The sequence below is a fragment of the Crocodylus porosus genome, unplaced genomic scaffold, assembly GCF_001723895.1.
Source record: "Crocodylus porosus isolate Cpor-Errol unplaced genomic scaffold, CroPor_comp1, whole genome shotgun sequence".
Classification (NCBI taxonomy): domain Eukaryota; kingdom Metazoa; phylum Chordata; order Crocodylia; family Crocodylidae; genus Crocodylus; species Crocodylus porosus.
Genome location: NW_017728947.1, coordinates 55,427,444 through 55,454,258, shown reverse-complemented (window position 1 = coordinate 55,454,258; position 26,815 = coordinate 55,427,444). Strand labels below are relative to the sequence as shown.

Below are 26,815 nucleotides of genomic sequence, written 5' to 3'. Positions count from 1 at the left end.
ATGGGGGGGAACACAAGCACACACGCTCAGCCCCCCCATCCAGTCGGCGATTGGCTGCTGGTGCCACCCCAGTATTAGGAGGCACCAGTCACCCATGGGAAACCCCACACTTTACTGGAAGCAGCAGCACATTACTTTGACCCGGATCCTCAGTGTCTGTATACGCTGGGCCTTTCAGCAGGGCTTTTTGGCGCTTTTAGCTAATGCTGATTCAATCAGCTATTAGATAAAGATGTCAAAAAAGCCCCACTAAAGTGCCTGATCTGTAAAGATGTTGGAAATGCTGGGTCCAACTAATGCACTGCCTCTTCTGGGCATGTGCTGGGCTCAGCACAGTCCAACATCAAACTTAAAGTAAAGCACCATTTTGTTTTGGGTTTTTTCCCCATGTCTGCAAGCAGCTAAACTGTTATATATTGGAAAAGGGATTGATGCAGGTCTATGTAAAACTAGAAATTCTCTGCTCCAGTTCCCAGCAGTCAGGCAAAACTAGACTGACTCGAGGGACACCTATGAAAGCCATCACTACAAATAAAGAAATTTGTAGTGTGGAGAAATTTGATAAAATGTAGCCATCTGACCCCTCCCATAGGAAGGCTCACAAACTACTATATCAGGTAAAGATGAAGGACAAGGATTTTTTTATTAAATGATAAACAATGAATATTAGTTAATATACAGTTAATACTGCTGACATTTAAAGTATCCTTATTGAACTTCAAAGTTAACAGCCTCATGAAATAACTGGATTAGCTCACAACTCTCAGCATTTAACCTACATTTATCTATAGGAAAGACTGTGGCTAATGTATCAGTTCATCTTTACCTAGTTTTTACCACTTTTTGTTAAACATACAACCTATGGTTTCATAAATGCAAGGTTTTTTATGGCAACCACAAAGGTTAGAGAATTTTTTTGTGGGGAAGGGGTTGGGGTTTTTTTGGGCGGGGTGGGGGGGAGGGTTGTTTTGTTGTTTTTTTTAAAGTAGACTGGTTCTTGAGCAAAATTATAATACAAATTCAAGACAGAAAAATGCAAGCATTTGTTTCTGCTTTTCAGTACAGCCAAGGTCACAGCAATGATGACAGGGATGCAGATTTACAAGTCACCAAGAGCCACTCTACAGCCCAATGAACAGGTGCATACCAGAGGTGATGCACCAAAGACACTAGAGTGAAGGAGGACTAATTTAACAGGGGTTAAGACTGTTCTTAACTGAAAAGTAAATCTGTACTTTTACCTGAGTCTTAGCCTCAAATTCCCAGCCATCCCTATATAAAATTCCCTAAAACAGATCCGGATGTGTGTTATGGTCTGGGCAAATTCACTTTGTTGGGTAAGATCCTACACTCAGCTTTAATCCAACTAGAACTCGACCACTTTGGAAGGACATAAGCAAAATCACTCAGCAGGCAACAGTTCTGAATAACCTTCTTACAATTCCCTCTGAAAGAAATTCTTCTTTGACTAAGAAGAACTATGGACATCTCAGCACAAAGCAGCATGAAATTTGACTCTAGGCATGCACAGGCAAGTGTGGAAAGAGCAAGGACTACGTGAAACAGGCAAAGCTTTGGGGTAGGGGCATTAAACACTCAGATTAGGCTAACCTAGGTGGCTCAGACCCAGATGCTAAGCCCCCAAAGTTAAAGGGTATGTCTTGAGTATACAGGTGTTACTCAACACCCAGTGTTGAGGTGCCCGATGCCTAGTCTATTCCTGGAGTACATATAGACAACCTCTTTGCACAGAAGCAGTGCAGGTGCACAAAGCTACAACTCTTAACACCAAGAAACAGGAATTGTGGAGACTAGAAAAGGAAGCTCAGAGCTTCAGGATCTAAAATCACAAAGGGATACATAACAGCTCATTTGCTGATCATTCAATGTACTATAATGAACAATTTAAATTACCCAGAATCAAAAGGGCAGGGTTGAGCACCTACTTCACACTGAATCTATGAAGATCTGTTATACTGCACTGCCATCTGCAGTTAAAGCAAGGCATGATCTTTTAACACAAGGAGCCAAGGTTTCTTGTGATGAATGAAACTCAGCCTTGGTGCCTGAACACTTACTTCCCCAGCGATAACAGCAAAGATTTACAATGGCATATCCTTCCTTCACAGGACATTATTTACCCCTAAGTTTTAATTCATGTTTCTAGTCCGGATAAACCTAAGTGAGAACAGAAAACAATACTCCTTTAAACACGAGTGTCCAAAAACTTTCAATCCAACCAGCACATTTATTGCTTGCAAAGAGACTGAGAGAGCCACTTTACATAAAACAGGGAAGATCATAGCCATTCACATTTAATATAGGACTATGGTTGATGAAGATCACAGATCCTAAAAAGGAACCTATTTTGGCTACTGAAATCAAGGTGGAGATTCCTAATCTTCCCAAACTACATCTTTTCATGTCACATTAACCAGGCGTACAGTTAGTCTCCAAAGTGCCACCTTGCTCTGCCTTTTTTGTATGATTAAGAGTTTAAAAAGTACCTATCACTGTGATAAAGGCTACATACAAGGGTCTATCAAGCTCCTGAAATAAAATGATCAAAGAAAACAAACATATTTCCTACTTTTCATATTTCAAGCCTGTCTGATTCAGTATTAGGGCTTGCCCATGGATACAAAGTGTTACTTTCCTCTAACATTCAAAAGAAACTCACACCACCATCATCCACATACAATCCTAACCTCCATCGCTCACTCCATTAACTTTCCAGACCATATCAAAGCCTAGCACCAACAGCAGAACATTCATTCTGGGAGCATTTTGATTTCTGCTGTTTAAAGACATTGTAGCTTCTGACAAGAATGTACAAGTGTCAAAAGTCTTCAGCTTCCTAGGAGAGCAAAGCCATGCCCCCATTAATGCTTTCTACATGCCTACCAAGCTAAAATAATTTCTCATTCACAAGATTTCTGACAAAATAAATTGCAAACCTAATTTTCCCCTATACTTGTGGATTAACAGGTCAGTTCTTAAATTGACCTTTTAACTATGCTGTACTTGCCTCCACACACACACACACACACACACACACACACACTAGTTACAGATAACAGTAAAAAAGCCTTTACAATATAAAATGGAACTAAAGCAAAGTTGTGTTTCATCCACATCTATTTTTTTGGCTGACTGTCAATTCTTGAACAGTCTAATGCAGGGCTCGCTGAGGTTGCTTGCTACACAGACCACATCAGTATGGGTTGTGGACCCCCCACTACACCACACTGTAGAGGTCCCTCACTGTCAGCTCCTCAGTCCTGGGCTTCCCTGCTGCTCTGTGCCATGAGCTCCAAGGCTGTGCTGTGCAGTGCAGTGCCACACCACCAAACCTCCTAGGGCAGGAGCAGAAAAGGAAGATGAAAAAAGGGAGAGGAATCCTGAAGGGCTGCAGCTAAATTGATGGGAGGGAACAGCAGCCAGATGGGAGCCCAAGGACCATACATTAACCTTTTGCAAGCCAAATGCAGCCCACAGGCTGCCAGTTGGACAGCTATGATATAATGGAACTTATGCATGTGCCACTACTGCTCTGGAAGATCTAGACCAGAGGCTCCCAAACTGTGGTACGCATACCCTTGGGGGTACACAAGACATCGCTGGGGGGTATACAGGACAAATTGTATAATGGCAGATTTAATTTTCATTATAATAATTGGCATGTAAGGGGTTAAAATATAAAATGTATGCTAGCAGGGTAGGTGGGCAGCTGGTAAATCTGGAAGGGGTGCACAATAAGAAAAAAAGATTGTGAACTTCTGATCTAGACAGACACTTGGCCCCAGAATCAAGGGACAAGATGAACTCATGCCAGAGGGTGCCAAAGAGAAGAACCCAAGTCATGGGTGCAGAGTTTTATTTGTTATGTTCCTTTCGCCAAGCAGCAGTGCATAAGTACCCACACCTACAGGTTCAATCAACCTTGGTGGTAAATCCAGCTATAACACAAACACAGATTAGAAGTGGAACATTTGGGTAGCTTGATGATAAGGGACTTCTGCTCCCAGCCTGTCTCTATATGTTTACTACTATTGCTGCCTCTCCCCAAGCAGAAAGGGTTTTATTGGCTTGCTATCGCTTCCAAGCAGACATCAGGCTTGAAAATGCAGACTAACTGGAAGCAGATGTCCTCACTCCCAACTCCTTTGCAGCCAGCCACCACTGCGGTTAGGGTGTTTTTTTTCCCCTGCAAGAGCAGGTGGTTGACTGGACTTCTGGAGCTATACAGGATAATATGTGAAGGCTTTTCATAGCCATAAAAGTAATTACTCTCCATAAGAGTGAAAGATTTCACATTTTATTGAACCATAAGGTAAAGGGAGTAGAAGTCAAGCGTGCCACATGAGTTATTCCTTGCATATCTGGGGTTTTGCCTCACTTAGGCTGTTTCTTATTCTCCAAGTATGACTCTTTACTCACAGTGAAGCACAGCAGGCATCAGCAACCTTTTTAATAATGGCAAGCTATTCTTTGCAAGCTGGTCATTCCCACAGGCTGCCAAATTCCTGCTGCAACCCTAGCCATCCCTGCTCTTTTCCTCTTACTGCAGCCTCCACTGAAAAAACACACCACTAAAAAGTACGGTGAACAACAATTTGGAGGGGCAAATTTCAGTAGTGATGAATACTGATACTGCAGTGTGCAGAGGGGAGGGAAGGGAGCAGCGCTCTGAACAGCAGGAGAGGATCAGCCCACTGTTAGTAAAATATGGGCTGGATTAGAGCTTTTTAGCTCAGATATGACCCCTTAAGTAGAGGACGATTTCATAGACATAAGCAGCTGGCAGGGACCTTGTGAAATCATCAAAGTCCAGCCCCCCCGCCAAAGGCAGGAAGTCTTCTGGGGAGTCAAATGACCCCAGCAAGATAAGCATCCAAATGCTTTTTGAATGAGTCCAGAGTAGGTGAATGCACCACCTCTAGGTGGAGTCTGTTCCAGATCCTGGACACTCAGACTATAAAGAAGTTTTTCCTTATGTCTAGTCCAAATCGACCTTTCAGAAGTTTGTGGCCATTAGACCTTGTTATCCCTTGGGGAGCCTTGGTGAACAACTGTTCTCCCAGATCCTGACACACAACCTTACACACTTATAGGCTGCTACCAAGTCCCCCTGAGCCTTCACTTCTCCAGGCTGAAGAGTCCCGTGTCCCTCAGCCTCTCCTTGTAAGGCTTGCTCTCTTGGCCTTTGATCTTGCGGGTGGCTCTCCCTTGGACTCTCTCAAGCTTATCCATGTCCCACCTGAAGTGGGGGGCCCAAAACTGGACACAGTAATCCAGCTGTGGCCTCATTATGACCATGTAAAACGGGAGGATAACATAACTGGTTTTGTTTGAGATGCATTGGTGGACGCATGCCAGAGTTTGGTTTGCTTTGCTGGTTATGGCATCGCGTTGGTGGCTCACGTTCATCTTGTGGTCATTTGAGACCCCCAAGTCTCTATCGGTCATGGTGATTATTAAGTTCAAGTCAGGAAACATGACAACCTAAAGGAGCAATTTTGGACGTTGGCTGTGAGCTGTATGCTTGGGGCTGAGCACGCTCACTTTCCACCGATTTTAAGGGCACTGTAGAATATGCTCAGATCAGACCTCTACAGCACAAATACCTTTATATCGTGGCCCATCACTGTGCTGTGAGGCTAGCATAATGCATGTAGCTGAACAAACACCATCACTGTTCCCACTTCCTGCTGTTTCCCAAAAACTGTAGGTCATCCAGGCAACTGGGAAAACCAGGACTGAAGGGTCCAGCTTGTATTAAAAAAGCAGTGTGCCTGAAGCTTCCTATTACAAAAAAGTTATACTTACAGAGCTGTGAATTCAGAAGCAAGACAATTGTATCCCTAGGGTGCTGCAATCAAAGTCTAGTAAAAATGGGTTTCCTACAGTATTACAAGGAGGGGCAAAGTCTCTGTTTTAAAGAAAAACCACACATTCATATGGGATGCAATGTATACAAGAATATTTGCTAAATTCAGTCTCTATAACATTCTGGATGAGCAGTCTCCATTCTTCCTAAATAACTTTCATTGAGAAATATACTGCATTTATTACAGAGAAAGGTGTATGTTAGAGGAGGATGGGGAAGAAACGTAAGTGTCCATGTGTTTTCAAACTGACAAAAAGGAAACAGCTTCTCACTGGGGTCCCCAGAGTTCCATCATGTTTACTGCAGTTAGGTAAGATGAGGACAAGTATGAATAAAAAGGAAAGCAGCAGAAACTAAGAGACTACAACATCAGAAAACAAAACAATGAGGAACAGGAATTCCATAAGACAAGGAGTGTTACACATAATTTAAAAATGCTGCTTAATAAGGCAACTGGTATTGGAAACCTGTCTGGCTAGTGCCACTTACCCTTCAGAAGTGTTTGGAAATGCCAGAAAGAGAAATTTCTAAATACTGGGACACTGAAGTACAGGCTAAAATAGTAAGAACCATCATACAGGCCCTCAACCAAACAGGTCTCACACTCCTCCTCACTAAAGACTACTTTTGATAAAAATTTCTCCAGCCTCTTCAAATAGCCCAGTACTTTGAGCCTAAAAGTTTGCTTATAGTCTGCTTGACAAGTACAGCTACACTATATTTTATAATGTTGGAGACTACGACAGATTTTAAAGAGAGACATCTTACTGGAAGAGGCAAAACATGCTGCAAGAAAACAGCATGCTACTGGCCAGACATTTTGCTGCTATAATTGATTTGACTTTAAGTAAGCGATTACACAAACATCACAGCTGTACAGAATACCATAGATCAAAAGTGATACATGGTGCAAGTTACATGCCAAGGACCAGAAAAACACCATTATAATAGAAAAAGATAGTTTTTCAATGCACAGTGGACGGAGTGGTGGAAGGAACAACCATTACTTTTGCAAATTCCAGTTGGTTGTGCCTTACTACAATTTTGTCCTTCCTCCCCCTCAATATGTATGCTATGATCACTTCCCTTTTTTAAAAAAGTATTTGAGAATTTAATAGCAAAGTATAACATTACTATATTTTTTAACCAACCATTTAATGAATAATTCTATCCCTAGAACAGAAAAAAATATTTTCTTTAACTACACAGCAGGAGTGGTTTCCATAGAACTGCATTAGTTACTATCTTATCAGTTCTGTATGACAGTATTTTTCAAACAGGGCTACACAGCACATTTCTAGGGCAGTGGTTCTCAATCCCGTAAGACTTAAGGCACCCCAGAAAAATGCCAGCTCTCCCTTTTTTACTATGGAAAAGTATACAGCAATTTTTCAGTTGCAAAGAACTCAGTATATTTCTGACATTGTGGATTCTTGTTTGAAATTTCTGGGATTATCTTGTAAATGCGCTGTCCTTTTTTTGAACAGCATCTCATAGCATCCTTTAAAGCAGGGGCAGGCAATTATTTTGGGTGGAGGGCTGCTTTACTGAGATTTGGCAAGCCATCAAGGGCCACATGACAGGCAGCCCAGGGCAGATAAATATTAATTTTCTGAATTTTTTTAGGGGTCCCACAGGCTGGATAGAATGGCCTGGTGGGCCACATGTGGCCCATGGGCTGCATTTTGCCCACCTCTGCTTTAAAGTATTTTATAGCACCTTGATTAAGAATCACTGGTCTAAAAAGTACATGAAAGACAGGAATAAGAAAGAAGCTAAATGGAGGAAAAGGAAGAAAAAGAAACAACGAACAACTTCAGAATATTTCTAGGGTTCCTGGAGATCTTACAGTGTAGTTACAGTGATAGTTATTACTTTGTTCATTCTTTATGCCATGGCATCATGGGGTGTACAGCTGTATAGAAAACTTAAAGAGAGGTCTGAGACTCAAAAACAGTTTGCGAACAAGTGCTTGTATAACTTTCCCAGGTCAAACACACCAATGTATTTCTGAATTTAGTCCAACAGTAGATGAAATTGTAACTTTGTGGGGACAGAACTTCAGAATGCACTTTAAATACACAAATAATTTTATGTCCAAAGACAAGATTCTTTGCAAAAGTGAACAGCTTCATAAGCAGTTATTCAAAAGAATACATTCCATTATTACAGTAATATCTTTTGCAGGACTTACCCGTGGACTGGCCATGCACAGAAAGGATGGCAGCTCAGTGACCTGACAGCACCGTACACATGAGGTAGCTGATCTCCTTCGATGTATTATGTGGTCTGAAAATCCAGTAACTGCTTTACAGTGGCTACTGAACACAAGGTTCTAAAAACAAAATTAACCAAAAAATATTAGTTTAGCCAATAACAAAATTATTTCAAGTTGTTTAACCCTGCTAAGAAAAAATAATTGATAATTAACAATCACCAAACATTCTCCTCAGAAATATAGACCTCAACATAGTCCTGTCACTGAATATGAAAAGGATTTTCTGTACCCCTAGTTATTACAGCAGGGTCCTTTATTCAGTTCTCAAACCATGCTAAGCCGGGACACTGACACACACTTTTTTTTAATCCAAAGGGAGCTGGCCTAGTTTTCTTTCCTTCATTTTGACAGATTCTAGAATTGCAGACATTATTTTTCTTCCTCAGCACGTTTTCAGTGTAGCTTTTATTGTCAGAAAAGCATGTGCCTATTCCAATAGAAATGACCCTCCCATAATTTTTATAGGATACCATACATGGATAGAAAAATTCTGAGCAAGACAGCACTACAAAAACATCAGCAACTAACAGACTATTATGTTTCTATATGCATCCCTTTTCCAATCTTTGTTATTTTCCTAGGCAAAATTCCTCTAAATTTATCATCAGGTCCCTCAGTGCCCCCCTCAAAATTTGACAAAATAAAAAGTGGGGGGCAGCCAGAGATGTATGAGCCATCAGTGGGCCTTCAGCTGGATACTACTACTTCACAGTCCAAGCAAGCACTAAAGAAAAATACCAGTTGCAAATTCACATTAAAGGCAAGACAAAATCTGTTATTTTGCCCCAATAACTTTAAACTCTTAAATGTAAGGGAAGTAACCATTTTCATGGCAAATCTCTGCTAGTAGCCTTGCCTGATACTAGCAAAGAACTCCAAGTACACTCAGTCAGATCTAACTCTGAAAACAGAGCTGCAGCACCTAGCAGGTCAGCTTCTCACTTAGAGCTAGCAACAAGCATATTCATGAACTCTGACTGAATTTGTTTCCCTAACTAAGATTTGTGCTGGAGCAAGAATTTCTCCAAAGTCCCATGACAATACGTACGGTACTGTGATAACGGCCACATCTACACGAGATGCTGACTGTGCAATAGCTCATTACTACTGTGCAGTAAGGTCACATAGCAGGAAGTGTGATGTGATGCTATTGCACAGTAGTAACAAGCTACTGCGCAGTCAGCATCATGAAAAAGCTGTCTGGCAACACTACTGCGCAGTAACTCCATAACTGTTTATACAAGTACTAAATGACTGTGCAGTAATAACTGCACAGTCAGCGTCTTGTGTAGATGCAGCCACTATAACTGTTGCAGGTGTTTATATACATACATGCACATAAACATTTTACTTCCCAGAGAGTAATATATGAACGGGTGGGGAAACGGAATCTCTCCCCACCCAAAACCTAGAGAGGTCTCCTGGGATACTAGACAGCAGGGCTGTGTGAAGCTTTGGTGTCCGATCTGATTCAGTGGAGGTTCGGCCCGATTTGGTGGCCAAATCTCTGAATCCGAATAGAATCAGGAGATCCTTTAATTTCTTTGACTTCAATTGGAACCCCCTGAATCGATCTGGTGAGATTTGAAGATTCAGACATAGACCCAGCTTTAAATGTTTTTCTATATACCTAAAGGTACCAGGTGGCTTGCAAATGCTGAGATGCTGGGGTGGACAAAACATCCAACAGGAGTGCGGGGGTGGTTCCCAGTGCACTTGGCATTAGACCCGGAAATGGACCAGAAGTGCTTCTCGGTCCACCAGGGAGACCCCCCCACACCCTGCCAGCCTGGCAACTGGTGCCTCCTGGGTCTGGGGAGGGCACCTGGGGTCCCCCCCGTGGCTGATTGCCAAGCTGGGGGTGTGTAGGGGACCCCCCGCACACTTGGAGGCAGACCCGGAAGTGGACTGGAAGTACTTCTGGTCCAGTTCCAGGTTCGCCGCTGAACATGCACTTTAGAGAATGGTGCATGGTACTTTGAGGTATGTAGAAAAAACATTTAAAGCTGTGTCTCTGGCAGAATCACTGATTCTCTGAATTAGCATCGAATCTTCAGATTCGGATTCGGCCAAATCGAATCAGGACAGTGATCTGAATCAAGTAATCGAATCGCTGTCCCCAATTCAGGCCAAATCTGAATCAGAATCGAATATGGCCCATTTCGCACATCCCTACTAAACAGCAACAGTTTGCTAAGAAATGTTAATTTCATACCCACTTTCCCAAGGATATCTTCACTGTTTAATTCTCCATTGGTCACTGATATCAAAGGGTAAGCTATGTTGGCTTCAGCCCAATTAGAAGCACAGGAAAAAACAAAGGAAAGATTTTTAAGAATAGTTTGTACATGCATATGCCCTGGGCCCCTTTATAGGAAGTCACTCAATATTTTTTGTATGTGCACATAAGTCCTAGTTCTCAACTCCATTTTTTCTGTGTAACACGAACAAGTCACATGAGAAATAATCCTCTGTGAATTTCATGACATGTACTTCCAGTATATATTTGAAGATGAAACAGACAGTAGATAGAGTGGGAAAATAGCTTCCCACCAGATTCACATACTTGGGAAAGGACTGGATAAAGTTACAGAACAAGATACAGATACAGCTCTAAGACAGTCTACCTCCATTCAAGAAACCAGGAAACAAAGGTGGAAATATCAATAAGAATGTGCATAACTGTCACAAAGGTGCAGTCACCAGCCTCTGTGCAGCAAAACTGACTGCAAACAATATGGAACAAAGGCTTCCAGATCCTTCACAGTTTGGTTCCCAACATTGTCTAAAACAGTGGGGGCCTTTTTGGCAGGTGTGCCACAAATAAGCCCCATACCCAAGTACCACTCCAATCCCTTTGCCTTATGCAAAGCTGAGCTGTTCCCTACCTGATCTGATGCTCTGTTTTTTGCTCCCTACACTATTTGCTGCTGTGCTGCCTGTCCCATCCCCAGTCTGCCATGTGCTACGCACAGAGTCTCCCTGTGCCACTTGTAGCACCCAGGCTACAGGCTGACCATCCATGCTCTAAAAACAGGTTTCCTGAAGTGCTACCCATGAAAGCATCTGTATCCAGCCTGCAAAAGGACATTTTAATAGTGCCTACCTTCAGAGGAATCAGTTGGTCCGTGAGGCTGGGCACTGCCTGCTCAGCAGTAACTGACTTGACAAACATTAGCAGCAGCCCTATGATTTTCCTTATTGTAACTGTGTATATGTTAGACCATAACAGAGAGCCCCAGGGCCCGTTACTTGCAGGGGGAAGCAGCCTAGCAAGGGAGCTCTGCAGGCAGGCAGGGGGCCGCAGCTGCAGGTTGCCAGTGCGACTGGCCAATGTGGTAATTGTCCAGCACCTGCAGCCAGTCAGGCGGTCCGATGCAGGTATCACCAGGGGAGCATTTAAGCCCAGGGCTGGGGCTAGCACAGGCAGTCTCTCTGTAGCTTCCACCAGAGGAGGAGCTCCTGCTCAGGGAAGCCAGGATGCTGGGCTAAGCAGAGGCTTATATGCTTAAAGGGACAGAAGGCTGCTGCATGTTACTACTTATGCTATAGCCCAGGGGCTTGTATTTATGTTATGTTCATCCTTGGTTTGTGGAAGAGGCTGTAGGGGAGGTGGAGACCTCACTGGTGTCCGGGCGGCACTTAACCAACTTAACCTTGCCAGGGGCAGGCTCAGGGCTGGAGTGCTAAGTGAGCCACACAGGAGCCAGGGGCCCAGTGCCAGCGAGGGGGTGCAGAAAGAGGGGCCAGGGCCCTATACACAGGAGCCAGGGGCTCAATAACTTGAGAGAGGACAAGAGAAGCTAGCACCTCAAAGCCAGGTCCTACTGAGGGGGCCGAGGCTGGTAGACCTAGCAAGAGTGAAGGGGCAGAGGCTGAGGAAGTTGAGGCCCCAACAAAGGGACACTGTACTGGTAATACCCGTGAGGCATGGGACATGGTAAGGGGATGTTATGGAGCCATGCAATTAGACCATAAAGCTTTGGGTGCCCAGCTGGGCACCATAGACTATAGAGGATCAGTCAGGGGCCTGAGATTACAGAGGCTAATACCAGTGAGCCCAAGACCAGGGACTGAGGCCTAGCAAAGGTCTGGGAGCAGCCTCCCTTTATCTACTTATTTTCCATCAAGATGTGGCAGGAGAGATGGGCAGAGTACCTTAGGGGTGGTGCAAGGCATAGTTGCGGGGCCACCAGGGGGTGTGTCAGCCACCCTCTGGGACCCCAATGTGTACACAGACCTATTATGTTACATCTACTGAACATAAAAAATACTGCTTTGCAGAGTCCTTTCATGCAGGCCCCAGTGAGATGTACCCTCCAGGAAAAAAACTTGGGTATTCCTGCTTTAAAAATAAGGAAAACAAAAGGAAGAGAACTTACTCTCAAATGCTATATTTATAATGTACATAGTAAAAGCATGTATGCTCAACTGCAGATAAAATATCTTCTCAACTACACACATTCATAATTGCAATTCCAATGCCAATATGAGCAAAACTTGAAGAGGTTTAACCTGTCACCATATTTCAGTTGCAGAAAAAAACACTTAAAAGAATCCCGATTTTTGTTTTTAACAATTTTCATACATTCCTATTTTAACTTTAAATTGAAGCGTTGACTTGAAGTATGTAGGTAGAGACTTCCCCTACTTCTTTTTTTTCCTGTGGGGTTGTCTGCATGCTTTTCTCTTGCAGAAGCCTAGATGCAAACTTAAGGAGCTTCTCTGTGCGAACATCTCAAAACAGGCTCATGTTAAGAATAGGACTTTCATTTTTCCAGTTCACCCAACATAAAAATATGGCAAATCTGAACAACAGCATATAGATCAACTATTACTTTGGTTTCAGGCTGCTGAAAGAAGTAAATTTCAGTTCTACATATGAAGTGTCAGAAGAGATTCTGTAAGCACATAAGGGGTACATGCAACACAACAATGAAATCCTTTTTCCTGAAGAGATGCTTTAATTTATCACACCATTTTTAAACAACTGCAGACAAACTTAAGGTTCAACATACTTTAGCTCAGAGTTCTGGACAAAGCTTTTGGGAATCCCTCATATCCCCAAGCTGAATTTCCATTAGACCTGTGAGTGCAACAAGGCATGCTTTGTTGTACTTACTACTGGTCTTCCGACTTTGGTGAATCCAGCAGATTCTGAAGAAAAAGCTGAGCCACCTGACAGCAACAGGTAAAACACAATGATAGAGAGGGTCTGAAGAACTGAACTGTACTTAAGCCCAGGGGTGCACCAACGAGATTTTTGGGGCCAATACTGATAGCCAATTTGTAAGGAGGCATATCAGCTTCTGTTACTAATCAAATATGCAGCCCAGCAGCTTGAAAAGTGGTGTCCAGCTGGTAAGTTTGTTGTGGTGGTGGTAGGAGGGGAGGGTTTGCAAATCGAGGCCCCTGCGGTGAGTCAGGGAGCAGGGCTGGGGCAGGGCGGGGCATGGGTTGTTGCCGTGGCTTGTCCAGGGGGCACAGGGAGGGGAGGGAAGGTGGCTCCTGCCATTGTGTGCAACCCCAGAAGGTGGGGGGTGTACCCCCAGATCTGCATGGGGTGAGGGTGGGCTACCGCTCCAGGCTGGGTCTACACTGAACTGTTCCTTGTGGGGGCTAGGCCACGCTGCGCTCAGGGTGGCTGGGGGCAGCACTGGGAAGGAGGCTAGGGGGGAAGGAGAGGGCTGCAGCCACCCCAAAATTTGCCATAGCCACCCCAACCCCTCACTCCCTGTACCGCTACTGCCCTGCCCAAGTGCAGCCTGGCCCAGCCCCCTGCTGGGAAAAGCTCAGTGCAGCCATGCCACAGCCTGTAGTTTTAGCCCGCCCCACCCAGCCCAGATCCCGGGTACACCTCCTCCCTGGAGTGTGCACAGTAGCAGGAGCCGCCACCCCTCCCTAAGCCCCCCATAGAAGCCATGGCTCTGTCCCATGCCCTGCCCCACCTGGGCAGCGCCTGCCCCAGCCCCAACCCCACTCCCTCCCTCACTGCAGGAGCCTTGATCTGCCCCCCATGCCTCTTCTCTCCCCCCTCCTCTTCCACCACAACAGATTTACCAACTGGATGCAGCTCTCCATGCTGCTGGGCTGTTCTCCTTGCCACCTACGTGCTCTTCTGTGGCTGTGTGCATGCACAGGGCATTTATCGGCCACATCAGGCAAAAAAAAAGCTGATTTTCAATACAGTAAATTTTCTTTATAGCAGCACCGATTTGATATTGGACCGATGTATCAATGTACCTCTACTTAAATCTGGCTAGGTTCACATATGGATGAGGTTATATTCCTCACATGTGCTTGTTATTCATTACTATTAACAGCAGCTAGCTATTAATCCTAGAAAGCAAATAAAACCGTAATTCACTACCCAAAACAAACTTTTCTTCTGCTCTCTTCCATTTAAAATAGTAAGACATTCTCTGTCATTTAAACATTTATACAGCCAAACTGAAATAGCTATACAGCTGCACATTTTACTCTTGGCTTTCCTAGACTAACCTCAAAAGGAAACTTGAACAACCAAATGCCCCAAATCAACTTGAAGCTAATAGTCATTTATTAGTTAGTTGTTTATAGGGGACTCCATTAATAGCTGTGTGGGACACTGACCTTGGGCCAGCTTTAATCAGTAATCTTGACAATACAGTAAATGAAACCTAAAGATTCCAGCCTGCAGATAATTATATTAGGGGGCTTTACTCTGAGTGAATGTTAGTATCTGAATTCCCTGGTCCATATAAAAGTAACACTATTGACCACATTCTCTAGATCAGTTAGAGCTCTGTTGAAGTAGCTGGTGCACCAGCCCACTTAGAAAAAGCTACTTGCCCAAGAACATGTCATCCTATCCTTTACTGTGTGAGAATGAAAAGCTTCTGGTCATCCACAAGCTTGGTTTTTTTTACTGAATACACAATTAGAATCAGAGAGAGAGATTACACACTATCCTTCTGAACAAAGCAGCACTATGGCATGGTCTACTAGACCAGTGCTACATATGTAGTTCATAAGGGTGAAATTCACAAAATATTTCTGGTTCTTAAATTACTTTGACAGAAGTTAGTCACTTAAGTCCAAAGAAGTGATCCACAGAAAACCTGTTTAGGCAACAGAGAACTCCTAGACACTGACAGCCAAGTTTTCAGGAAAACACTGACTTACACACCTAAAATCCTGCAACAGAACCTACACAGAATTGCCATCATTCTGGCTGAGCTGAGCATTTTACTACCTATGTCCTGCTTAAGCCTATGAGGTTCACAAATTAGGCATCTCTGCACTCTTTCCTTTCCAGCTCTCTGCCCCCTTTCACTGAAAAAGAGATGTGCTTCATTTTGCTTGGGCTCTGTGGCCCCATTCTTTGCTGTCCAGAAGTCCAGCTTTAACAGATGCCCATCTGAGTCACGGCAATCTCCGGGAAGCGGAAGATGAGTTTGAATCCCCTCAGACAGAGGGGGACCTAAAACCCAGGTCTCTTATTTCCTATGCAAGTTCTCTACCTACTATCTATGACATAAAAGATGACCATCACCAGCTGAAGTCTAAACCTGTACATGAAGAAATCATTTAGGCCTAAGTCTACGCAGGAGTTTCAAGCTACAAAACCCCATTTCACACAGATGCCTCAATGCAGCCCTGAGTTAGGCACCAAACTGCCATATCAATCTGGGAGAGACATGCACCCTTATTCAGTTAACTGATGTAAGTGTCCTCGCTCTTCAGCGTGTTGTGCATTGCAAATCCCAGTTATAAGCACCTAATCTTCCCATTTAAAATGCAGGGAACTTAGGCACCTAACTCAAGTTTATGGATCCCAGGCCTGGAGTCAGGCACTTACTTTTCAGGGATGAGGATGCTCAGCCCAAGTCCCTTTGTGACTTTTGCCCTGACTGATCAGAAACTTTGGAAATCTACATCAGCCAAACCCACATAGGAGAAGAGCAGACATTTCACCAAATCAGATCTGGAATCAAGTTCTACCTGAACTCCAGCGCAGCCAGAGTTATGTATACTGTTGGCCAGCTGTTTGTCTGTCTGAATATTAGATTAATGGTAGCTGGCCTTTCTGATAACGCTGCAAAATATAACACCAAGCCCAAGATTGTATTTCACATGCGTAAAGGCGGGAAACAAAACTTCCCCTTCATGCTGGCTGAATTCTGGCTTTCTCCTTTACCTCCACAGACTTGTGGCGAGAAGCCACATTCCTTTCAGAAATGGAGTCTGCTCAAGCAAGATCCCACTGCTTCAGAAAAAGAGTTTCCCTCCGTAAATGCGTTAACTGCCACTAGATGAATCATTTCAACTCTATCCAAGGATTCTTTTCAGCTTACTCTTCACCTTTTCTTTTGTGAACATATTTGTAACATGGGATCAAATATCAAAACCCAAATAATACAGTACATTTTTAAAAGTTAATATGTCTACTAATCAAAAAGAATAGACACACTTTTCAGGCAAAACCATGGAAAAAAGGAACTAACTTGATGCTGTATACTACAAGTTAACAGATTTGGATTCAGTCTGCCCAGCAGACTGAAAGCAAATTCCAGAGCTCAAAGACACACCAGTGACTATGTCAGACTACCAGTATCTCACACATTTAATCTATGCATTGTTAAGCTGAGGTCTCTGTCTACACCGGCCTTTTAGCCCTATGTAGCTTGTGCGTTCACTTCCTTTGTATCTTAGAACTGCAAACTACTCTTCTCTGGCTGTTTCCTAGTCCTTTACTTTTTCCGCCCTTTTGTAGGCTCCTATAGGCACTTGGTGTCTTCCTCATAAAATAACAGTAACTCCGTTTTAAAGAATCAACCCTTTTCACATTATACCTAAGGCACATCTTATCAATATGTTTCCATCTCCCACCGCAAAAATCTCTCCTCCCCACCAGTAGGCCTGAAATTCCTTTTGGGATATTACCAAATAACTCAAAATAAAGCATGCTCCCCATTCCATAAATTCACATACCATCTGTTCCATGTTGCAACTAACTGTATAGAAGAGATGCGAGTACAAACTGGGCTACAAAACATTTTGAACCGTATTCACCACTCGATAAACTGTGATCAATGGATGACTGGAGGAAGATGGGAACAGCAAGCAGGCAGCAATTCAGCTGCAAGAGTGTGGCATCAAGGCTGTTGTACACTTATGACCTCAAGGGACTTTAAAGCAGCTGAAGACTGGGTGGGGATTGGGCAGGCTTGAGATGGAACAGGGGGTTAGAAACTGGTATGTTAATCCTTTATCACTTAGCGAAGCTCATGGCATATACAAATCCAAATAGCTGGTTAAGCCTAGCTGTCAAAAAGACTTAAATGCTTTGGGATATTAAGTATCAGTTTCACTAGCCATGTAAGGTCTTCATTTTTATTGATATGATGTGCTAAAGATTACCCATATTGTTACTAACTATGCTTCTGTATCCTATGCTGTGCCACTTTACGCCACCCAGACAAAATAAGACCAGTATCTATCATTACGATTCTAACCATAAAGCACATGTGAGAGAATAAATGCATCTTTGTATATATTTCAAACACAACCTGAAAAGGGGACCTGAAAAAAGAAAGAGATGATCACTTCATTACATATAGCTGTGTTTCATGAGTAGTAGCAGGGGTCCCTAATTCCACAGACAAATTGCACAGCTACTTTTTACTGTGAATGATCCATATCTCACCGTAGCCTGAGTTTTCCTTTCCAAGTCTATAGTTTGGTGACAGCATCCTATTACATGTAAAAGATATGGGCTGAAAAGGAACCATGTGCTCAACACATTAGATTAGGTTTTCCTGTTTATTTCCTCCTCATCTTTCCCACAGGTAATTGTAATTGTATCTACCATAATTAAATGCAAAAATATTCCCTCTGGTAATGAATGAGAATAGCTTACAAAAGAGTTACTGAAATATTAGTTACTTCTTATGCTCCACTGGATATTTTACATACTTTAAAAACAAAACATCAACTGTGAGGTTCACACAGGCTGTAGTATACTGTCTAACCCCAGTCACCACACTGACATCAACCATTCCTAACAGGAAAGCCTCCCAAAGTCTTTCCTGAAGATCAAACAGATTTTTAGCTGAAAAGATTAGCCTTACACTGTGTCCTATAAATCGGCTAACCAGCACTCCTGTGGATAGATATATACATTTATGTTTTTCACAGGTTTTCACTGTTTCACAACCTGATAGCGCTTGCTAAATAAAAGATGTGCCTGTCACTGAAAATTTTACTTACCTGTAGCAAAGTGCAGCTGTGCAGGTTGGGGAAAGAGAGTGGAAAATTGACTCCAAGCAAGAAATCTTTGTTCCTCAAACACTGAGATGTCTGCTGATTCTCTCCTGGCTCTGCCCAGGAGCGCAGGTGATGGAGCCTGTAGGCGGCTTTCAGAGACAGGAAAAGAGCTAACCATCTGAAACAAAACACAGTACATGCACTTATTCACTGCCTTGTGGAGCGTGGGTTTGAATATATACAAAAAGGTTTGGTTTGTCACCAATCTTATTCCTTTAACAGTTCATGCTTACAGTACCCTGAGTTTGGGGAAAATAGAAAATGGATATGGGAAAACTAACACTACGTTTTGTTTTAGTTTTTTCTAAGTTTTCCATGAGTTACAGTGATAAGTCAACACACGCTGAAGCACTTCTTCCAAAGACTCAACTCAGAAGTGGCCATTGCTACTTAACACCTATCTTTGCACCTGCATAGAAATTTATTTGTGAAAAGGACACAGCATTATAAGTGTACAACATTCAATGATTCATTTCAGTGATTAGCTAACTCAGGAGAAAGTTGTATCATGTTACAAAACCAAAGAACTGAAGCGACTGGTCAAATAACCATGACCGTGAAAGTAAGCAATTCTTAGATATGGCCCTGCCAAGGCATCTAGATTACTATAAAGCACTCATTTTTACATTGAGCTATCTTCCATTAATACCTAATGCCAGTTATGCTGACATAGTGCATTGTTAAAGACAACTAATCCATTTTACAAAGATGGTTCACTTCAAAGTGTTGACATTTAGACATTCACTTTAAACTCTTCCCCCTCTCCCAATACTTCACAGCAATCAACTTTTTGGTGTGTTCACAGGAGACAAGAGTAATGGGTTACAATTACAACAAGGGAGATTTAGATTGAATATTAAGAACTTTCTCACTATAAGAGTGGTTAATTATTGGAATAGATTACCCAGAGAGGCCATGGACTCTGTTATACAACATTCTTAAATGCAGATTAGACAAATATTTGCCCGGGACGGCTTAGACAGGATTAGGACAGAGGGTTAACTTTCTGAGGTCTCCTTTAACCTTATGATTCTATGATTTCTCAAGTAACTGTTCCTCTTTTCACAAGAGAGCTCATATTACTGATGTAGCATGAATTTCTTCATGGTTAAAAACTCCATAATCCTGTCAATGTTTTACAGTTACATTCCACGTTCTGAGTGGCACACAAAAACAGGCAACACACGGAGTTAAAGAACGATCAGTATTCTACCAGAGTCTTGTTCTCGGTATATTTTAAAATTTATAGTAAGAAATGAAGTGCAGTCCCTGGACAGCACAATGGCTTGGGATTCGGGGGGCTGGATTGTATTCTAGTTTATTCTAGTGACCTCCAATGTTATCCTGGGCAATCTTCTTTCCCTTTCACCTCATCTACTTTGTGAATTTGGAATGTAAGCACTTTGAGGTACAGACTATAAGTAATCAATTACTTCTGCCATGGCTCATCCTGATGACAAATTTCCAACCCCATGGGCTAGAGCTGGCCAGTGAAGCTGTGTTATCTGGCCCACAGGGCTGCCTGTGGGGCTAGACATTTAGCAGTGGGAGGAGAGGAGGTTGCTCCAGCTCCAGAATCCACAGCAATTAACACTGCCACCATAAAATTCAAGCACCACAGGCTGAATGAGGTGGTATCAAGTCTGCAGGACCACATGAGTTGGACACCACTTCTCCAGACATTATTTGTAGTAACAACAACAACAACAACATTAGCAATAATAATTCTAATAAGTAAAAGTTCATAGCTTCAAAAATACAAGTTAATTAAGGTGATCTCTTTTAAATTGCATATACTTTTCCAATAAGTAATTTTAAAAAATCAATCAGATCAGCAAACTTTCCACACCTGGCTAAATGTCCCTGATGCATGAGTTTTGCCATTTCTGCCGGACACATATCAATAAACCGGAGGAAAGAAAAACAGCTTTCTTCATTGGCACCTAGGTCATAAAAATGTGAAAGTTAAGATTGATACCTACTGCAAACCCACTTACAGGAAGACAATGAACAAACCTTAACAGCCTTGATGTACTTTCACCCCAGGTTTCATGATATACAAATACAGAAATAATATGCAATTTATAAGAACTTCCAACTTAAGATAGACATTTAAGGCATACTAAAAATTTCACCTTACCGGTTGTTCCCTGTCTTCAAGTCACTGTTTCCAACACAGACAAGATGGGAAAAGTTTAAAAGGTACAAAAAGGTACACTTGTTTATTTTCTTACCACAGTTAACTTTACAGCAAGGCTATATTCTAATGCCAAAAACATGTCTCCAATGAAAAGCCCATCATCAATGCTAAAATGAATTATGCCCCACAGAGAAACCCATTTTAATTGCAAAAGAACATTAAAGGTAGGTTCTAAAACCTTCCATGAGGCCCATGCCCATGTGGTTAGACAAAATCGTAACTTCAAAAAACCCTAAACCGATGAAAGGATCCATGCTAACAGATCTCACTGTAGGAATTTGGTTATACTATGCTCTTGCTCTCCACTCAAATTATGCCCCTACACGTTGAACAATTAAGCTCTCTTGCACAAAGGGAGAGAGAAAGAGAAATTTTCAATTGAATAATTGAGTCAATGTACAAAGCTTGTTTTCTTTTCTGATCTTGTCTCTGATTTGGATTCAATGATTCTCACTTATTCAGGATCACATGCATTCTCCAACTTGTTCAAGTGAAAGAGGAACCTGCAGTTTAGTGCCCAATAGACTGTGAACTAGAATGCACCTGAGATTTCACTCATGGAAACGTATGAAGCATTCACAATTTCAATCTTGAATTTAAAATAAACTTTCACCCAAACTGGACTAAAATAAGTTGGAAAAAAAGGGAAAGATAGAGAAGTAGGACAGTGATAAGACTAAGCAGAATAGGGTATCTTTCTATCTTGCCCCCTATCAATCAGATTAAATAAACTGGCTGACTTCATACCAAGTGCTGAGGTCACAGGATTCTAATAAACTGTGACCAGACAGATGTCCCCTGACTTTAAGGAGAAGTTGATCTACCTCAGTTCTCTCTCTGAACACAAGTGCTTGCAACATCACAATGTTAACTTACTCCTTCTATGAAAAAGAGACTGCTGGATGTGATCCGGTGCGAATGGCGAAAGCAAAACCCGTAACCACCTGAAATTAAAAATAAATAAATAAAGGAAAACTAAGTACATTCACAGTTGGGATAACATAACCACTATGGCTCTATCCCCAAGCCAAGGTGACATATAGTTGTAGTTTTACTGGACTCCTATCAGGGACTCTACAAAATTTAGTACTTTAATGTTAAGCAACTTGGAAATTGATATGAAAAAAAACAAACTGCTGCAGAATTAAATCAACTTAAAAAGAGACAGTTAGCAACCATGTTAAAATAAGAAATAAAAGGTATTGGAAAAGCTGAAGAGAAGGTCGAGTTGGCTTGCCTGTCCCGTGAGTGGTTAAAGACCCTGATCTGTCCATGACGGTAGATGAACTTTGAAATCTGGTATGGCTTTAAGGAGATGTAAAATGGAGACCAAGTTTCTTGTCGCTCAAACAGCTCTGGGTGATTACACACCTAGAAGAAAAAGAGGACGTCAAATACTGGATTCCACCCTGATCTTTAAGGATAAGGCTTACTCTGAAACTGTGCAACTGATGAGGACTCAACTATATTTCATAGAATTTCTATCCAATTCTGAATACCATGTGGCATTAATTTCAGACCACATCACTTCTATTGCCTCCTCACCAGGTAAATGATTTTTTTCAGTAATTAGCCAGGGACTCTGATGTCAGCTACATGCGCTGCGTGGGTAGGAGCTGTGTTTCAGGTCGTATTCCAACTGCTGGTCGCAACGCATCAGAGCCATAACTGAGGCTGTATGCAATTTGCCGCCTATTCTAGGATTTTTAATATGGTGTTTTTAAGATGCATCACCTGGCCCCTTATTACAAGATGAGTATTATAATAATTAAGATTATTGTCATAGCGATCATTATAATAATGATTATTCACTTGGTACTAGCCTTACCTTTCTGAACTGCATGACTAGATTCATGAGACTACTAGTGGTGTTCTGTGCTTGCTGGGTCGTGCCCATGGAGGACTGCAGCAGGTCATCAATAGAGATTTTGTTCTTTAGAGCTTGGTATAGCAGCTTCTGTCGGCTAGTCTGCTGGCAGTACATGAGAATCTCAATCTAAAAAACAGAAGCAAGGTTAATAGCTTATTATCCTTGAGAGTAATATCAGATCAATTCACACTGCTGACATAAGCTGATATCACAGGTATATGCTAAGAATCTCCCAGAAATACATAGGCAATTTCCTCCTGATCAGTAATGAAGTAATCTAGGATCTAGCCTGAACAGCTCTTCCTAACAGAGGACGATATTGCCATGGAAGGCTTTAGTTGATGATGTAAGGAGGCAGAAAAGCAGTCAACAACAAGGTGGCAGATTTTAAAGTTATTTAGGTAATTAAATGTGCAGACACCTAAGAAACTTTTGAAAAGCTTCACTTGTATTTTTAAGGGCCTACGTACCTTGAAAAATGTTGACCCACAGTCCTCATTTGAGTAAAGTACTGTTGACCAATGGGTAGCAAGCAGCAGTCAACAGGGTGTTTACATATGCTAAATAGGTACAAGGGGGGAATTCCAGCATGGAAAATGTTAAAAGTCTTTGTCAGAGAAAAGAACCCCTTAAATTCTTGCTGACCTCAGAGACTCCAGCAAGGCCCTGTCCCCCTATCCTCTTATCCAGAGTTTAGAGAAAAATCTAGGAAAGAGGAAAGGCACCACAGGGGTACAGGGGTGGATACAGGACTGCATGGGTACATCAGCCCATTCCACAGAAGGAAAGGAGAGGGTAGAAACTACAGGGACACATTTAGTCATATAGTAACTCCAATGCAACTCCGTGACATGATGGGTGAAATTCCTTTTGTGCAGAAGTCCCTACCAAGCACCCTACTTATTCTAGACATATGCTGGAATGAGAATTCATCTCTCAGAGCAAACCCATGTATGTGTGCAAATATAAAAAATGGGCTGTTCTGTGTACAGATATATGCAAAACTTGCAGCTGGACTGAAATAACTAAATTAAGTGCAAGACAAACCTCCTATTATTTCAATATAAAGTTATGTGTAATCATTCATTTATGTTTAAGTATTATTTCCTTGTCTCTTGCTACAAAAATGCATTAGAAAAAAAGCACATAATAAATGTAATAAGACATTCCTAATACTAGTTTTCCATATAGACAACTGCTCTAGTTACAGGAATATTATGTATTTAGAATGGTGGGAGGTATCTACAGGATGATTTCTTTAGTAACACTCAGTGCACACCACCAAAGGAATATAAAGATAAGGTGAATGGCATTATTGTTTCATCCAGATATTTTAATGCTGTATTAGTCCATTTACTTCTTCCATCATTTCATTTACTTTGCTATGAAATGTAAGATTTAAGTTTCTTTTATTTGCTGCGTTTCACACGAATGATTTACTTCTGGAAGAGATCATTAACAGATTTGTGCAAGTTCTCCAGTTAAACACAGGTATGTTAAGACTGTAATGAGCTGTGTAAAATGAAAGGGACGTAAATAGGCAATCTTTGATTAAACTTCATGTAGAGGTCTATATTTTTTTTCAAATAAATGTAAATATTTGAGATTAGATGCCCTTCAGAAAGTCAGATAAAATGTTTGCTTCCAAATTATTTTATTTTGCACCTTGTCTGACAGCTCATTTTCCACATCCTTTTTGATTCTTCTCAACATGAAAGGCTTCAGGATCATGTGCAAACGGGATAGCTGATCTGAAAGGCCAAGGGGAGAAAAGCATAATTACTTTACCAGTAGGCAGAAACTGTACCATACCCACTTGCAAATTAAATACTTCTTGCTTGCCCATTTCTCCTCAACAAAGTTACTATCACACAGGATTGATCCTTCCACTCTGACTGACTCTTTTTAAAAGCATATTCAGATGGACAGGTGACCATGGAAATCTGGAGTTCTCCCCCAAGAAATGAATTTCTACAACAATTCAGTGTGTTACAATCCAAAACTGAACAAGGCTGCAATATAACGGACACCCATTTCAACTAAAAAAAACCAGAAAATCATATTTGGTTATTCAGCTGGGCCAGTATTATTGGAATAAATGCTTGTCACCATAACATTTTTGGTAAGTTTTTCCCAGAGAACATATTAAACCAACGTGAGGCAAGAAGGCACTCTACTAGTAGAAATGTTCAGTCTTTGGGCTGAGATACAAATCCAAGTTCTAACATTTTCACAATAGTTAAAAAAATCCTGAAACTTCACAAAAGTAAAATGAACTGCTATTCTGGCCCAACTGCAGGTCAGTTAATCATTCTGTCTAGGTTAACTAAATTTCTCCAGAGTTTCTTTCTTTTTTTTAAAAAACTCTTTACTTCTCCCTAACTGCCCAGTGTTTCATTGTAGTGTTGTTGATATAGAATTATGACCTTCTCCTAAAATGGAAAGGTAGCTTCCATTTAGTGTTGAATGATATAATCTCTTGGTATCTTATATTATATATCCCCTGCAAAACACTTTAGACTCCTTCAAAGTGAAGTGGTGTACATGCATGTGTGTGTTCTTTTGAATGGGTGAAAAAAAATGAAACTGTGTATGAAACTTTTCCTATGTATAAAGCAAGATACAATGGGCTTGGAAACACAAATCTACCTACAGAATGCACAGCCTAAACAATCAGAGCCACTTAATCTGCCTTTCTGTATCAGAACACATGCAAAGGATATACTTGAAGTGGATCCAAGGGCAGGGGTGGGAGATCATAAGAAGGCAGGCTGAAATTAAGAGCTGAAATCTACTATGATTACTCTCTGTACTCACTCTCATCGATGGCAGATTTGTTCTCTGCATGGCTCTCTATATCCTTAGAAAACCACTCGTTGAACTCCTCATGGGAATCAAACAGTGTCGGCATGATAAAGTGCAGCAGAGCCCATAGCTACAAAGGAGCAGCAAAGAGAGTGTGGATCAACTAATGCTTATTAGGAATCTCAACATAATGCAGATCAGCTTGAGCAATCTCATCAAAAGATGCAATGTTTTTCTTTGGCATGGCAAAAAAAGCTTCCTTTTTCACAAGAGACAAAAAGCCAGATACAGAAAACTTTTCAAACCAAGGTAAAGCAAAAACCAAAAGGGGTGTATATTTTTATCCCAGGAGTTAAGGATGAATGAATCCCAGCAAATCTTCAGTTACATCATCCCAATGACAGCAATATGTACACATTTTCCTACTTGAAGTTGATACCACAGTTGCTTCCCCCCAAAACATAGCCCAAAAACATATATTTACACAAAAGAACAGCAAGCCTCTCAGCAACTCATTATCACTTGAATAGATTGCAGCTGTGAACATAATTCATCCCTAAATGGCCCCCTGCTTACCTCAGCCATAGTGTTCTGGATCGGGGTTCCAGTCAGTAAGAGTCGATTTCGACACTGGAACTGCAACAGGATTTTCCAGCGAACACTGACCAACAAAAATGTTTAAAAAACTGTTAATACAAAGTAAAAAGGGAAAAAAAAGAACAGCAATCAACTCAATGTTTAGAATTAACTGCTTTTTAGACCCAATTCTGAGTTATTTTAAGGGGCTATGAGATTACCCTGCTATTGGAAAACTTGGCTATATCATATGACAGGTATCAGAGAGACCAAATTCACTTACTGTATGTACAGCAGGCATCCTTTTTGTAACATGTAAATGCTTGGCAGTAAAACTACATCAGAATGTTTATCCCTTTAAACTAGCAAAATTACCCCCAGCATTTACCCCTATTCTTTGCAAAATTTTACAAAGTTTACAGGCCACAATTAAGGAGAGCTAAACCATCTGTTTTAGCTCCCTTGGAATAGAAAATTCCCATAGAATGTAAAGAAGCTCTCTCATCCATGTAGATAAACCTGGCTCTGGAGATGTTTTTAAACACGCAGAGGAGAATTAAAGTGTATTAATTCCAATTTTTGGAAAGTGTCAAGAAAAAGCAATTAAAGAAAAGACAAGCTAATAATACTTTATTAAGCAAATAGACATGAACCACCCTAGACATAAGCTTTGTTATGAAGTAAAAAAAACCCCATACAATTATCTACCTAGGTTCAGTTAGATGCTTAAGACAGGTACTACTCACACATGATATTTTTTTCATCTATACGTAGATGAAATTTTAAAAAATGTCAAGCAAAGTAAATTCAAGATTTTGCAGCGATGTGGGCCAGGGCAACAGGCCAGCAGGATACAGAACAGCACCAACGTAAGGATGACAGGGACCA

The 26,815-nt window shown here is 41.5% G+C and overlaps 1 protein-coding gene across 2 annotated transcripts in view; it reads right to left on the bottom strand.

Annotated features, from left to right (window-relative positions):
* INO80 (INO80 complex subunit) overlaps positions 1-26,815 on the bottom strand; it is a 115,320-nt gene that overhangs the window by 51,666 nt on the left and 36,839 nt on the right. For both annotated transcript variants that reach the window (XM_019551613.1, XM_019551611.1), the window contains 9 exons: positions 25,928-26,012; positions 25,364-25,481; positions 24,212-24,297; positions 22,505-22,672; positions 21,914-22,047; positions 21,553-21,620; positions 20,326-20,419; positions 18,420-18,594; positions 8,085-8,225 (listed from right to left, as the gene is read on the bottom strand). In XM_019551613.1, coding sequence (XP_019407158.1) covers positions 8,085-8,225; positions 18,420-18,594; positions 20,326-20,419; positions 21,553-21,620; positions 21,914-22,047; positions 22,505-22,672; positions 24,212-24,297; positions 25,364-25,481; positions 25,928-26,012 — 1,069 coding nt within the window. The remainder of the gene's footprint in view (positions 1-8,084; positions 8,226-18,419; positions 18,595-20,325; positions 20,420-21,552; positions 21,621-21,913; positions 22,048-22,504; positions 22,673-24,211; positions 24,298-25,363; positions 25,482-25,927; positions 26,013-26,815) is intronic.